This window comes from Perissodus microlepis, chromosome 5 (assembly GCF_051167445.1).
Source record: "Perissodus microlepis isolate ML-2025 ecotype Zambia chromosome 5, ASM5116744v1, whole genome shotgun sequence".
In the NCBI taxonomy this organism is placed as follows: domain Eukaryota; kingdom Metazoa; phylum Chordata; class Actinopteri; order Cichliformes; family Cichlidae; genus Perissodus; species Perissodus microlepis.
This window is the reverse complement of record NC_140465.1, coordinates 37,440,080-37,456,375: the sequence shown is the minus strand read 5'-3', so window position 1 is coordinate 37,456,375 and position 16,296 is coordinate 37,440,080. Positions and strand designations below refer to the sequence as shown.

The 16,296-nt window shown below is 50.0% G+C and overlaps 1 protein-coding gene across 4 annotated transcripts in view; it reads right to left on the bottom strand.

Annotated features, from left to right (window-relative positions):
• The window catches only part of grm7 (glutamate metabotropic receptor 7), a 142,794-nt gene that overhangs the window by 39,165 nt on the left and 87,333 nt on the right, over positions 1-16,296 (bottom strand). For 3 of the 4 annotated variants that reach the window (XR_014800325.1, XM_084929665.1, XM_084929667.1), the window contains exons 3-5: positions 15,406-15,541; positions 14,479-14,633; positions 2,002-2,139 (exon numbers count right to left, since the gene is read on the bottom strand). Coding sequence is in view for 3 of the 4 variants with exons in the window: in XM_084929665.1 (XP_084785791.1) it covers positions 2,002-2,139; positions 14,479-14,633; positions 15,406-15,541 (429 nt within the window). In the remaining variant the exon portion in view is untranslated. The remainder of the gene's footprint in view (positions 1-2,001; positions 2,140-14,478; positions 14,634-15,405; positions 15,542-16,296) is intronic. The other variant, XM_084929668.1, reaches the window with a different exon arrangement.

Genomic DNA, 16,296 nt, shown 5'->3' with positions numbered 1-16,296 from the left:
GGACTTTGAGGGTGAGGATGGTGGGTGAGGATGGTGGGTGAGGAGCTGCGCCGTGAGCACGGCTGAGTCAGTATTAATAATGTTTATCGATCACGCTCTTTCATAACGCCTCCAACAGGCAGCACTGTGACTGCAGTCTCTCCCTCTGCTGTGATGAAAGGAAGGAAGCTTTAAAGAAACAGCAGCTCAGTTTAATCAGCCAGCGAAGGAAAAACTTTGGCTCCGCGTATAAAGGACGCGTCTTTGTCTTTGAGGCGTCTCCGTCCTGAGCTCGTCTGTCTTCATGCTTTTCTCTCTGTTTGAGGAGCTCAGATCTTTGGTCTCAGCCCAGAGCGACTCAGAGCGCTCGGCTCCGTCAGCTGACCAGCGAGGAGCTCGGGAGCAGCGGTGTTTGTACTTCTGTCTTTGTGCTGTTCAGGAAGAGGTGGCGAGGCCCAGGGTGGCCAGAAGGCAGACGTACGGCAGCGAATAGCACGGCTTGCAGATAATGTGGTCACAGGCAGAGACTGACGCCGTCGTCCTATCTCTGCTCTTAAACCCTCCCGAGGCCCCGCCTCTCCAACCCTCCATATTTATCTGCCAGAGGCAAAGAGACCCGAGCTCAATGTTATCTCATAAACAGGAGTCCCTCTCTGGACCACCTCACACCCCGGAGCTGCTGGCACAATCTTATCTGCACGGCAGCCTTCAGAGGCACCGCCGGCACAATGTTATCCAGCAGCTGTCCTCACCCCGGGCCGTTAGCCTTCAACCACCTGTTAGTGCCGCAGGAGTCCCTGAACACATCACAACACGGAGGCTGTTAATGAGAGAGAGCCATTCAGGAGCTGTCCGAGACAAGAGCGACGCCAAAACATACGACAGGCTCCACATTTCACCCCAAAAACCATTCAAAGAACAAAATCAGAGCCAGAGAGGCACCTACAGTACCCATGATGCACCTGCACCCTGAACAGATGCCTGACAAAACCAAACATCTGTAACAGGGGAAAGTCCAGTCAGTGGTTAGTTCACTGTCTGTAGTGAAAGTGGGAAAGTCCAGTGTCTGTGGTTAGTTCACTGTCTGTAGTGAAAGTGGGAAAGTCCAGTGTCTGTGGTTAGTTCACTGTCTGTAGTGAAAGTGGGAAAGTCCAGTGTCTGTGGTTAGTTCACTGTCTGCAGTGAAAGTGGGAAAGTCCACCGTCTGTGTTCGTTTCTCACTGCCTGTACTAAAAGCAGCACAGCTGAGTACTGATCTAAAGTCGGACTGTAGTCATTTCTAAAAGAGAAGAATCCTCCTCATCCGAAGGAGCTCTGTGACCTCAGGATGAAATCATATGAAGCAGATGTCACATTCATTTTCACGCTCTGTAATTCGCCTCCCTGCAGTTTGAGTAAGTGGGTTAATAACACAAATAATTGCCCTAGTTGTGGTAGTAACACCATGTTTGGAGGCACTTAAAAAAACTTGTTCCCGGGAACGTTCCTAGGAACAAACCCAGGAATGTTCGCTGTCTGTCCCGCGAATGACTCGGATACTCTGATGATCTGCTGCGTGAGGCTGATTCTCCAGCTTTACCTCGAAGCTCTCACCATCAGCCAGCGCTCTGCTTCAGTTCTTCCACCCAAAGCCGGGACACAAAACGAGGAGTAACTCTCAGATCTGCGGCTGCTTCATTAGTCGTGCTTTCTGTTCTAAAATCAGACACGTGGTGGGATGAACCCACGTGGGAGCTTTGTAAGACGAGTGGGCGACTCTCCGAACCCTCCCGAGACATTTTCACAACAATTGTACGCGGCGTTAGAAATAAAACTCAGCGGGTAGCTAAACCCAGTATCTGTGACCGCGCGGTGACGGATGAGGGTCCAGACCTGCTGTCGCACAGAAGATGTGAAAATGGAGCCTCCAACAAACAAACGAGTAATGGAGACTCGCTGCTCTCCACCTGTCCCGGGTGGGCGTGGCTTCATTTATTCTGTATCCACACACACCTGCAGTAAACAAACGGCGCCAGCGCTCACCTGTGCACTTCCTGCTGCTCTCGTCCTTCTTGGAGGAGCTCATCAGTTTGCAGTTGAAGTTCTCCTCCCAGTACTCGGCAAACCACACGTTCCTCCTGTTGTTCTCCAGAGTCCGCGAAGTGAAGTAGGCATCGAACCCTGAAAGACATCCGGCAGCAGGTCGGAAAACAAAACAGCGAGGTTGATTCATTAGGCGGCGACAGCCCGGAGCACTCGAGCACGAAGACTCAGAGCAAACAGGACGTGTTTCCTAATGTATGTGAGTGTTTATCTGCTCATCTGTGCTGCATTTTAATCAGGCCTTTATGTAATCCATCTAAAGTGCTGTCAGAGGGGAGTTCTTCAGGAAACACTTCATTCTGCTGCCGTCGAGGAAAACAACAGGAACAACTCGACAGCTCAGGATGGAGCTAATGTAGATAAAGAAAGTACCCGTCAAAGATTCTTTACAGAACTTCCTGCCAGTTTAAAGAGCTCACAACGTTGTGTAACGCTGCCCGAACACACGCCAAGACCGCAGCAACAACAAAACCCTCACATATGGTAATAACATTCCTGGCAGGAAAGGGAATTCCACCGGGATGAATAGAAACGGAGCTGCGGATCACCAGAAATAGCTCCAACCGTGTAACCTTTGCACGAATCACAAAGGCCCCGAGAGCCGAGGAGGGTGGTGTGTAGGTTTCTAATCGCATAAGCAAATTAAGAGATTATCACTGAAAAACAAGAAACGGGTCAAAAACAGAATTTTATTCATATACTGACAAAATAATCCGAATAACAACCACCTGACATCACAACAGGTGCTGTGACAGGAAGCTGGCAGCACATTTATCATCCATGCGTGCGATCTGTTCGTGCATCTGCTGCTGGAATTCTTCCGAGCGCGAACAACAACACACAACAACACGACGTGGGCGGGTGCGGAGTGCACTCCAGCGGTCCTGGAGGCTGAGTGGGCGTGGCACTGACCACGTGCACCGAAGACGGCGACTTGTCGCTAACCATCGCTAGCCGTGAGCCAAGCGGTGGAGAAACGGGATAACGCATACACAGGCACCTTCAAAGTAAAAGCTGTTCATCGATGCTTCAACAATACATTTCAAAAGGTGCAACACTTACTTTGAAGGCAAAGCTTTTTTTAGCACCCGTGTTTTTAGTTTCTCGACTGAGTGAACAGCTGCTGCGTGTTTGCAGACAAGCTGGTGTTTCCTGTGACGCATGCATGCTAACACTAAGATATGCAACGGGGTGAAAACGTCTGCAGACCAGTGGAGTCAGATTTCATTCATCTCTCTGCTGATGGCTTTGTCTCCACCGCTCACAGCCCGACAATCACCGGAAACGGAGTCATAAGGAGACGAGTCCTTTATCCAAAGAAGTGCACTTAATCACCTCCTGCTTCCCATAAGAGCCGCCTTCACTCTGTGCTCGCCGTCTGTCACCCATACCGCTCAGACGTCCTTGGCTGATGACGCATTCATTGTAATAATTCCTGACAGCCTGGGATTAGGGTCGTGACCTCTGCAGGTCTGTGAGGCGGGCTGTGAGTCAGCAGAGCGGGGGGCGCTCGTGTGTGGGGGTGATGGAGGTTAGAGGCAGACGTAGAAGGATGTGCGACGTCAGAGTGAAAGTTGAAAAGACTCCAGTTCGGACAGGAGTGATAAGCTGAGGGACGAGGCTCACACACAACCCGTCGACAGGGGAGGGCGGCTGCTTCCAAACACAGCACATTTCATTCATAATGCTGCAAATCCAAGCCCATCATGGATTCATGGTTTGAATCCTGGGTTGTGCGAAATCCCAGAAATGAACCCTCGACAAAGCCAATCTGTGAACTAAGGTGTAGGTCTGTTAGGTTATGTTGTGGTGATCCTCAGGTTGGGGGGGTGTTCATACTGGAGTGCAAAATTAAAACCAAGATGGACAAGAAAAGTTCAAAGTCATCAGGTGCTCAGTTTAGAAAAAAGAGAAAAGAAGAGAAACGAGCCAAAGATGCAGGTAAGCAGATGTGTGATTGGATGGCAGGTCATCCTGACACAATCAGAATCAGACTTACACAGTAGTCATTACAAAGATGTATTTGAAATAATATTAAAATGCTCAAACAGAAAAACATTAAACATAAATATATAAAACATAAGTATTTACAGAGGCTTACAGTGGAAGAGCCTCAGGGAGGAGGAGGAGAAGAAACATTGTTTCTGCTGCTGCCTCGTCAGAAAACTACTGACTGCTAGAATGAAGGGCTTTGGCTGGACCCGCCCCTTTGAACTAGGTCAGAGCATCACGTCACCAGGCTCCTGATTGGTTGTCGCGGCGCGACTTGGCGCTGGGAGTTCAGATTTTTCCAACTCGAGCGGTAGACGCGATAAGCGCAAATGCACAAAATGCAACACAAAAACTGCAGCGCGTATTTTGCTTTGCGCGTCAAACGTGTGAGTCGCGCTACTTGGTCGCGCGGATCAGGCAGAAAAGCGTTTTCGCGACGCAGATCTGCTTCTGAAGTTTCGCTTCGTCGCGCTCCTCCATTGACATGTAAGCCTGAAGCTCTGGTCGCGTCTGTCGCGTTCGGCGTGAACGCACCGTGACACCGTATCTGCCCCATACCGTCCCCATGCCTGCTCCAGATGTTTCTTCATGACTGCAGCAGTTCGTGGTTTCACACATCATGTGACTCTTTCGGCAGATAACGAAAGTAAACACACCTGAGCCAGGTGATCGGAGCTCGGCTCTCTGGGATCAGTTGTACGTTTTGGTTTCATATTTTTGGCCACTAGGGGTCGCCGAACATGAGCGTGCCTGCACAGAGCGTCCAGGAAAGCGAGTTTTTCTCCCGTGGGCCTGGATGTGGACGCGCTCTCTGCAGCTCTGCAGACGTCCAGCATCAGTCAGTGAAATCACTTGAAGTCCTGCGTCTGCACACTGTGACGGATGGAGGATTTTCTCCTCGCTGCGACTGAAGCTTTGAGCCTGGAAGCTCAAAGTAGGACAGCCGTGATGGCGACTCTCAGGGTATCTGACTGACAGGCACTTGGAGTCTCTGCGAGCTGCAGAGGGACAGCTGTGCCGCCGCCGCTGCCGTCTATTTCAAGAAGTCTGCTTTTCCATTGTTGAAACGATGAATAATGAATGTAAACAGAAAGGATTCAGAAGTTTGTGCTTCAAATAAGAAACTGAGAAGCAAAACAGGAAATGAGGAGATGCTGGAGGCGGGATTTACTGGTGAGAGGAGAGAAGCTGCCTGAGAATTCGTCTGATTTTCGGTTTGCTTCAGTCCGTCAGTCTGACAGCAGCACCGCGGTGTCGGACACACGGGGACACGCTTCAGAGATTTGTTGTTGTTGCTCTTGTTCAGATTTTCTGGGTCACAGACTTCACTGACAGCTCGATGTACGGCGTGTCCGGCCACGTGACGCGTCATCCCACCGATTTACAGTCGCTGGCGTGTCAGCCGCTGCCAGACGAGACTCTGGGGTCTGGGCTTTTTCCTTTTTTGTGGCTCGTTTTGTTTTTGACTTCGAAACAAAGCAGCACTCAGACCCTGAAACACACGTCGCTGTAACAGAGACGCTGATACGGCGCTTATGAAATCAAAGGAAAAATCAGATACATGCTCCCTCAAACGCATCATTAGACTCAGACTTTCTCCCTCGCCACGTCTGCCTCGTGTGCTCGGCAGGTCGGGCAGATGTTTTCTGGGAGTTTGTTTCTGGAAACCGGAAAGAACGAGGAGTGCAGCGAGCAGCTAACACATGCACATTTATGCCATATTTTAACATCAGTTTGCTCAGCAGTTCTCCAACACGGGCCTGAGAGCGGGTTAATGAGCAGCCAGTAAACATGCTGCAGGCGGTGGTCTCCACACACCAGGGGGCGCTGCTGCACACAGGGGTCCGGCTGAAGCTCATTTAAATGTATGAGAAACTGCAGGAGCTCATTTGTGCCGTGCACTCGGTAAACAGCTGCAGGTCAGCGTTTCTTTCCTGAGTTTTGGACTTTTTGGATAATTTTATCAAACGATGTGAAGCAGCCTGCAGCAGACACGCGGGCGTTTGTTACCCGACCTGGACGTCTTCTCCTGGTACGACCGAGTCACGTTCGGGCTAAAGGCACCTGTGCAGGTAAAACAGCAGCAAAACTCTCGGATCTGAAAAACCAAGCTCCAAAACCTGCAGCTCACCTAAAAGGTGAGTCAGGTGAGACTTCTGGAGCCCAAGTGGACATTAGAGGAACTGCAGCTTTGGTGTTTCAGCGCTGCTTCATGTTTAAACGAGAAGCTCGGACCCCAACTACGCCGCTTATAACGGGATCACTGTTGCTGACAGTCCTGCGCTGCTGCGCTTCCTCTCAGGCGTCACGTAGCAACAGCACATGCAGGAGAGCCAGGAGGGAGTCTGACTCGCTGCTGCGGAGCCATCGATTGGACAACATCGAGCTGGACTGTGTCCACTGCACACGCTCACTCTCTGCCACACAAATAAAACAGCTTTTTAACCACGCCCCTCTGACCTCCTCCAGTGCTCTCACCTGCCAGGAGGCACAAGGATCAGCAGGAACCCCGTCGGCCTGAACACTTTGGTGTGTCACACCTGTCCTCTCGCACGTAAAACCACACGAGGCGGCCATCAGCGTGTGCGTGCGGCTCAGACGGTGTCACTCCAGGAGGCGGAGCCTGCTGCTGATCTCGGACCATGGACAGGTGCATCTTTGTATTCTGGATGTTACTTAGTCAGCAGGCTCCAGGCTGGTTCCTGCCATTTTTTATCTACAGTCTGTGGTCATTTTGATCAGTTTCCATGAATATTGAACGTTACGCACTCGCCGTGTGTGAACTTTAAACTGCAGTCTGTGTTTTCTGCCGCCCTTCCTCTTTAACCCGTCCAGCTTCCTTTCTTCCTCACACACTGATGGATGCCGACGCCGGTTTATGAAAATTTTCCGAGCATGTATTTTTTCTGCAGGATTTTGTGCAGGAGCAAAGACGTGAACGCTTTAACCCTCGACATCCGACCAGGAGGTCTGAACTGAGAGGCTTCTGTCATATTCCAGGCAGGCGGTCTGTGGACACCCGGTCGGAACAACCCAGAAACTATCGTAACGGCCATCGAACCGCGTCTTTGTTACATACTGAGGAACTTCACTGGGTACAGCGAGGTCACGAAACGTCGTCTTTGTGGGGAAAAGTTCAGACTGAAACTAAAGAAGCTGATCAGGTGTAAAAATAAACGAGGGCTGAGACACAGGAAGACAAAGCTACAGTGAAGTCAATCAAAGAGCAAGAGAGGACGAACTCAAACAGAACTCCACACAGGAAGTAACCTTCAAAATAAAACAGGGACATAAAAGCAAAGCAGAAACCAATACAGACTAACACTGACTTCATAATTAAGTAGAGATGACATTTGAAATTATTTACTTTTAACCTCAAATACACAGATTTTGGAGTTTGGATCAAGGCCTAAAAAGAGAACCAAAACCTGACGCATGAAGAAAGAAAAAGATCAGAAAACTCAGAGAAGTCTCTGCAGCGGAGCCACGATGCTGCAAGGAAACCAGGTCCTGTGGGGGAATTAGACACGTGTCAGGATTCAACGGGATCTAACAGGAGGAAAGACGGATGCTGGGAAACAAGCCAAACCCCCCAAACGATGAAGGCCGAAGGACCTGAGACACTAACTACAAACACAGCAGTTAATGGCGCCTGTCAGACGCTGCTGAGGGCAGCAAAATAACACCGCAAGAAGCAAAACCAGAGAAAAACAATCACACAAAGATCTAAACTTCACAATAAAACAGGAAGTGAAGTGAAGCCAGAGGGAACAAACTCTGAGACGATAAAGGGATGCAGAGAAGTACAAATCCATAAATCCATATTCAGAAAAACACACAGAACAGGAAGTTCAAACCCCGCCGCCTCTGAGCCCAAGCTCACTGACCAATCAGAAGCTGGGATTCTGACGCTGCGTCCTCCAGGCTCGCTGTCAGCTCACAAAATCCTCTCAGCTGAAACATCTTTGTCTTTGTGTGTCTGTGGTAGGCGTTAAACGACGTCAGCGTGTGGTATTTGTAGTATTTGTTGCTCCGCAGAGGCTCGGTGCTGATGCGCACGCCTCCCTGCAGCAGCGTGCATTTCTTCTCTGGGCTCAGTCTTCTGTGAGCTTTCTGTAATCTCACACGAACAACAACAAGTGTGCTGTTAGCGCACAAAATCATCCAGAAAGCACAAAGAAGACAAACAAGCCGAGGCCACGTGGGGCCACAGCTCCCTCTGCAGCCAAGCTCCAGCTCTAATGGCCAAAATGAAAACAGGGTGCCAGCGGCTTGAGTCGCAGCCAAAACCGCTGCCGGGGCAACAGAGAAATGACAATTAGCGCCCTTACTTAGCCGCGCCTCGAGTGGGAAAAACAATTGGAAAAAGTAGTTTAATGCCCTTATTTAAGATAAGACTAACCCTTAATGTGAAAGGAAAGCAGCGGCGTGAGAGGTGGAGGGCAGAGCACACGGCACAAACCCGACTGACTGCAGGCGTCAGTGGAGCTGCTTTCAACAACAAGAGGCTCCATCCACCAAATCCTCCATGAAGCAAGTGGATTTGTGGGTTGGGACAATTACAGCCTGACTGCGAGACACGGCCTGGTTTCCACATCCTCGGTGGGAAGCTGCCATTTCACATCGCTTTAAGCTTGACCGCTGCTCCAGTGTTTCCCATCAGATCCAGTAAAACAAAGTAGCAGCTGAACTGACTTTCATTTCAGTGTTGGTGGGACGAAATCATGATGAGCAGCATCCAGACGAGCATTTGCAATAACAGAAGCATGTCTTAGCACATGAATATCCATGTGCAACACAGATAATAATGTTTCATTCAAAAGGTGGATATTTTCTCTAAATGCAGCAGGCGGGTGGCGTGGTGGGTGGAGAGACTGGAGACGAACGTTGGTGTGAAGCAGGAGAAAGGATGCTTAGCCTGATCAGTGTCAGCGGCTAAACGTCTCCTCCTCCCATCTCTTTGCCGTTTGTCAGATTAGTGTTTCGTCTGCGAGCAAAGCCACAGGAATGGGCTGTGACGGGCTGCCAGAGAGCATCCCGCTGACTGAGGAGTCCAGGAAACAGACACGGAGGCAGCGCAGCCACAGACTCGGCCTGCAGTGGGACCGGTCCCTGCAGAGTCAGGCTGTGCTGTCCTGGGTTCACCCACTCACATTATAGTTCCTGCTTAATCTCAACAGCGTGCAGTGCAGTCAGGACTCTGATCACTTAATATGGATATAATAACTTTTAGCATGCACATGAGTTATTTCTGTAGGAACAGAAGAGTCAGTGCAGGTGATGCTGTGGTCGGGTTCTCAGTTCTGCTGCATTTTTTTGCACAACCCAACTCATTGTTGCACGTTTCTGTTGCACCGTCTTTGTTTTTTGCAGTTTTTGCACACTTGCTCTTCATGTAGTCCTGTGTTATTGTCTGTCATATGCAGCACCGCGGGCTCGCTTCACTGTGTACTGTACCGCTGGCTTGACTTGATTTTTCTGGATGTTTGATATCTTCACAGAAAACGAGATCTTGGATAGAAGAGTGAGTTTGCTTCTGAGGGAGGCTGGCCTCTCCTTTAGAGAGGGCGAGAGGTGCTCAGAGAAGAGCTGCTGCTCCTCCACATCAAAGGGAGGCTGTGAAGGTGTTTCAGGCGTCTGATTAGGACCTCTAATAATGAGGCGTCCCAGGTATCTCTAAAATAAGCCGAGATCGCTGTCTCTAAACACTAAAAACCATGTACGTAACAGATCAGCCATGATGACACTCGGAGACTAAAATCTGTTGTAAAGGGCATCGTCACAGCTCTTTTACTTCGTGTTCTGTGTTAGTTACTTCATCTTTGCATTATTGATTGATCAAATATTACACCTGCCTCTGTTTTCAATTCAATTTTATTTATATAGCGCCAAATCACAACAAAAGCGGCATTTGTGTGACGCTGCGCTCGCAGTTATTTCCTGCGTTTGGCGGTGTGAGGGAGGACATCCGTCTTGGCGGATGCTGATCATGTTTTAAACATGGAGTCAGATTAAAATCCGCATCCTCCTATCTCCGGCGCACACGTGTGCACGCTGGAGCCGGCAGCTCTTCAAACAAAGAGGCTGGAGCTGGAGAGCAGTGGGAGGGTGGAGGAGGCGGAGGGAGGCTCCTCTCTGCTTCATTTCCTCTCCTGCAGTTAGACCTCTGTCTCCTGGACTGCACAGAGCTGCTTCAGCACCACACACCTTTGAAGGATTTGCGCTTTGTAACGATGCTGTGCATCGGTGTCCAATCAGCGAGAGCTCGCCGCGTCGTGAATGCAAATTCAAATAATAAAAGAATTCATACCCAACAATTAAACAAAACCTCATTTGTTCATACGATAGCGTGTCGCAGCTCCGCCTTCCACAATTTAGATTTCATTACATTAAATGAGAGTAAGCGACTTGAAGGCGGCTGCATCACATTTAACTCACAATTCAAGAAATCCATCTCGTCTCTGTTACCTCGACAACCGTCCCTCTGAAGGTGTGTTGTCGAGGATGTGACTGACTGCGCCGCCAAGCCTGAAGTGACGATTGGTCGTCACGTTTCAGCTAAAAGTTGCTCGCTGCTGACTGCTGCCCGCCTCCGTCACACTCTCCATCACTGCCGATGAACCAAAACCACGAAGCTAAAGCTTCAGATCGATATCAGTGACTTATGTGCACGATTAAGTCATCATCAAACTACCCTCAGACTGAGCAGTGAACTTAAGGACAAAGGAAGACATGACAGCAAAGCTGAGCGAACCAGGGGACGCTCAAAGGTGACGTTCAGAGCGTGGAGCAGGACGGGCCACAGATTCAGGGTCACATCTGAGGAGTTTCCAGGTTATCAGCAACATGACTTCACCCAACTGTGAGAGTCCACCTTCTGTCCCGTGGGTGCACACTCAGAAATCCTTGGGACAAAACTGAGCGGACTCTGAGATGGTAGCGGACTCTGGTGGACCCTGAAGGCTTTCATGCCTCCTCGGTTCAGTGACTCCCTGAAGCCTCCGTTTCCTGTCCATGACTCCGTCTCCCTGCTGAGATCCAGACATCCAAGTGACGGTCTGGTGGCAAACAGGCCCAATTTTCAGTTCACAGCAATAAGAACTGAACTTTACCTGTTCAGGTGGGAAACACTGAATGCGTCACCTGCAGGTTTTTGGTGAACAGACTCGGCGGCTTTGCCAGTTTTCCACAAGTGTGACATTAAAAGGCTCAGATTTGTGGATTGGAAGCTGTAACTGAGTTTGGGAAGTGGATTCATCCCGGCTGGAGACTGCAGACTCAGCAGGCATCTTCTGTCACGGGGGAAACTTCACAGCCTGCAGCTTAATTCTACCTCATCTTCAACTTTCTCTTCTGCTTCGCCTTTTCCCTAAAACCTTTTCTTCTCCACCCCCCCCCCTCCTCTGTCTCGCTTCCTCTCTTGGGTTCAGTCTCAGCAATTATCGGGCACAGCAAGCAAACTGCGTTCAGGCTCGCAGCGCCACGTTTTACATGAAAATAGCTGGATTTATTTTCTCAGACCTGAAAAGACAATAAATCAAAGCCAAGCTGACCTCCTCCGTCCGGGATCCGAAACACAGACTTGGCTGCAGATTTGAAATGAGGTCTTGATTTATTCATAATCAGCCTCAGTGTCTTTAACATGTATGCGATATCAGCCGGTGCGACAGGGAAGGCCGCAGAGGGAGAGCGTGCGGAGCAAAGCGATGTCTGCATAAATGAGGACGGCTCCTGTCACTGCACACATTTGTCTGGACAAGTCTATAAGTCGGACAGAGGCCTGCGTTAAAATCATGCAGACGTAACCTATCAGAGCGCAGAAACAGGAACAAGCACGCCGTTTCTTAAATGTTTCAGTCGCTCACAGACGGCAGGAAACCGTGTTTGTTCCACCTGGATGAGCCTCAGCGATCAGCCCGGCTGTTCGCTGAGCGAAGAGACGAGGACAGACGGGCAGCGACGCCATGATCTACACGTCTGTGCAGCTGGACCTGAAGCAGCATCAACGTGTCCAACTGAGACGCCCAGACCTCCCTCTCCTCAGCACCTCCTGCATCTCCCTGCAGGAGGTGCCCCAGCCGTCTCCTTCAATGCAGAGGAGCAGCATCTACTCTAAACTCCCCCTGAGTGACGGCGCTCCTCACACTGAGGCATTATTCATGGGCCACAGGTGAGGGCAGGCGTGCAGATCAGTAAGTCGACGCTCACCAGTGTGCAGGTGGGATCAGACGACCATCTGTTCCCGACCCTCAGACACGTGGACTCTTCCACTTGAGGCAGAAACTCATCGCTGACCCAGAAACCAGCCTTTTCCAGCCGAGAGCCGCCACCTCAGCCGATTCCCACTCAGCTGCGAGCCAGCCACGAGTTGGAGGTCAGCGCTCGATGAAACCAGGATTGAATCATCCGCAAAAAACAAAGACAAGAGGTCAGTGAAGCGTGCGCCCTCTGCCGCCTGGCTGCTCCGAGAGCTCTGCACCTCAACGCCCTGCCGGGACCTTAGTGCCCGACTTACTGTCTGCCAGCGCGAGCCCTTATAAAAGGACCGATTCTGACGGATAACCCGGATAACCCGGAGAGGGTGAACACGTCACCGTCCAGCCATGCACGCTGGCCTGCATGCCTCCGTTTGGAGTTAATGTCGCAGTATAACAATGAGGCCAGCTCTGAGACTTGTAGAAGGACTTTGAGAGTCATAATCTCCGGAGCTTTAAGTATTATTGGTGACGCTGAGTCATCCTCAGAGCTCAGTCCAAACACACAGGATCAGCGGGTGATGTAAACCCTGCTCTCAGAGCACACTTCACAGGCAGCCGCTGATGAGGTTTGTGCAGAAGGTTAATCTGGCTGTGACTCTCATCATAAAGCTAAATTTCTCCCCATCACCCCGTCTCTTCCTGCTCCTCGCGGCGTGCCCTCTGGTGTAATGGGTCTGATGCCCTTAAACCTGACTCACCCCGCCCCTCGTTACGCTGCAGTGCTCTCTGCGAGTGCCTTTATGCTCAGAAAACCACCATTTCCATAAATCAGTCATCAGAGCGCAGAATTTATGAGCGCAGCACCTCCCGGCAGATCCGAGGTGACAGCCCGAGTCTGCCCGGCTCGTGTTTGGCAGCAGAAAAAAGGTCAGAGCGATGTTACGCGAGCAGAAACGTATTAGTGCAGCGAGAACAAAAGAACAAAGAGCTCAGGCTTTATTTGAAGTCAGAGCGTTGAAGTGGCACAACAACCCGCCGCCGTATATCCCCGTCACCATCTGTGTTTGACACGACAGCCGCGCTCGCCGCCGTCTGTAGTTACGACGCGCGCTGTAATCTAAACGCTGTCATCAGCGCCGATGAGGAGGTCGGCCGCGGTCTCGTTACGTTTCCTCTGATCTGCGGTTTCAGCGTCGTTACGATGGCGGCGCTTCTCTGCGTGTCACACCTCTGAAGAGAGTTCAGAAAAACACTCTGGCACAAAGGAAGAGGTCGGGATTTTCAAAATAAGTTCGCTTTGTGACCTGCGAGTCACAGAAACACAAACACGTTTTAGTTTTGACTCAGTGACACTAAGTATATCTCAAACAAACCGTCTGCTTAAAGGTTTTATTCAGCTTTAATTAATCAAACTGTGGAGAGTAAAAGCAAACGGTGTCCTTGAATAAGGTGTTTAAGGTCAACTGTCCCACTGCGAGCGGCGTGTCCGTCTACATCAAACCTGAGACTTTTTATTAGCGTCTCAAACTGACAGAATAAAACAATTCAAACTGCGACAGAGTAACTACAGTCAGCCTCAGCCGACTCCTGCAGACGGCGACTTTATTGGGCTTAAAACTGGAAGATCATCACTGTGACATCAGAGGAAATACAGGAAGTGAAATCATTTTTATGCCAACACAACACATTTGAAACTTTCTATAAAAAAACAGCTGAACAGTTTCATATTTTGTCAGTCTGTAAAAAGCATGAACGTCTTTGGCCTCTGCTGCAGCTCTGCATCAACACGTCGGTCGTCATGTCTTTAAAATCATTGCAGAGAACGTTTTCACGACTTTAAGGCCGCAGTGAAACTTTATTCGTCACATGAAGAGATCTGACAGGAAGTAAGAGCAGCAGAGGTCTTTAGTAAAGCTCTCCGTGCCCGGTGAGATTTCTGCAGCGCTGATAGAAGCAGAATAATGACGACAAAATAATCATCATCAAAAGAGTCCTGAGCAATCTGGTGTCACTGCAAACCCAGAAATGCGAGACGGCGAGCGTTCCCGACGCGATTGAGTTTTCAGAAGTTCTGCTTATTCAGGAAGACGTGGAGGAAAAAGAGCGAGCGCCGAGGACAGAAAACCAAGTTCTCATTTCCTTCACGTAGCAGCGAGCTGATAAACTTTACACTCACATATTCTCATAAAGACGAGCAACGTGAAACCATAAGCGGCGTGGGACTTACCGCTGATGGTGGCCCTCTTCGGCAGGATGGTGATGGCTCCCACCGCGGCGTCCTCCAGGTGCTGGATGGGACTGTTTTTGGCGCCCCAGCTGTCGGAGCCGATCCACAGGAAATGACCCACTTGGTCCGCTCGCTTACTGGCGTTCAGGATGCCCCTGCGTGAGAAAGCAGTCACAGACCCCACCCACACTTTAGCTTCCACATCGGTTTACCTGCAGAGGTTTATGTCCTGGACCAACAGGGTCACTAGAGAGCCTAACCTGTCATTATCCACCAACCCGCTGCATCTACAAGACCTTATCTGATTAGTTCAGGCTTTCCTAAAGCTGCTGAAGACTACGAGCTCCATCTGAGCGACTGATCAACGGAGACGCTGAGACAGAGGTGGAGAGTGAGTGAAGAAGGACTGTGGAAACGCAGGGGAACAGAAGTCTGCAGACACCGATCAGCGCCACGGGAAACTTTTCCAGAGTGTCTGACTGATGTCGAGTTTTCCTCAGCCTGATGTTAACGTCAGTATTTTACGGTGGGTACTGATGAATGTGGCTCACGTCACGGGGGGGCAGTCTAATCTCCCGCCAGCTCATCCAGGAACACCGAGGCGTTCCCAAACCAGCCGAGAGACGTAACCTCTCCAGCGTGTCCCGGGTCAGCTGCAGGATCTCCTCCCTCAGGGTCGTGCTCATTATCCCAAACATTTTTACTTCCTCTCAGTGGATGGAGGGTACCGGCATGACTGGAAGAGTCCTGATGTGCTGAGCATCCAATAAAAATCCATCTGAATACATTAAATATAGCAAAGGAAAAACGTAGCATTGTTTGCTGGCACTAACACATCAGTCCTGACGTTTTCTCTCATCCTGAGGTGAAGACGATGATTCAGGTCACGTATTTAACTTTTGTACGTTACCTCAGCAGGGTTATTACCTGATGTCTTCATCGGAGGCGAACAGGATGACCGCCCTGGCGTACCGAGTGTCCAGCAGCTGGCGGATGATTTTATCAAAGTCGGAGGGTTTGTGGTCGTGAGGGATCTTCAGGGACTGAGCGATACAGATTCCACCTGAGCAGACAAAACAAAGGGCACAATTAACTCAGAGTCATCAGCTTCCTGAACTGCAGCAGCCTTAAAAAGTATAATTTATCCGTTTTATCGGCAATGGCTTTAACCTTTCAGAAACAGCGTTATTAGAGGTTTGGCCCCGAGCTCGTCCTAAAGGTTAAAGTCTGAGAGGACGAAAGTGCAGAAGAAGAAGGAGGACTCTGCTCTCCTGACATTTCACGAAACCGCCGACATCTCCGCGCACAGTCGCCTTAACAGTGTCAGAGCTGCAGGCTGCCTTCAATAAATGTCACTGACAGACAAACGCTCAGCCGGAGCTCTTCTCCTCCTCGCCACGCCGTCAGGAAAGCTTCAGATCTTACGTTTGTTCCACCGTTTCAGCTCACCTGAGCAGCAGAGCGAACCAAACACAGCGAACCATGAAACAAATGACAGTCGCTCATTAGCAGCATTTCATCAGCTGAGACGAGACACAGATACAGGTGTTCAGTACTGATGTGATCTCAGAGGTAAATAAATCACGGATAACCTCGTCACTGTGACCACCAGGAGTCCTCAGTAATCAGCTTTAACAGCTTTGTAAGATAAAATGTGACACGTTCACCACACTGGCAATAATTTAACATTAAACAATGAAAACATATTTACTTTCCCTTCAGTAGTTTGTCTGAGTCTGATGTTAGTTATAGTCACATTCAGTGACCTCACACTGCATTTTCTTTGATAGCCACCAGGGGGCGATACCTGCCGTTGAC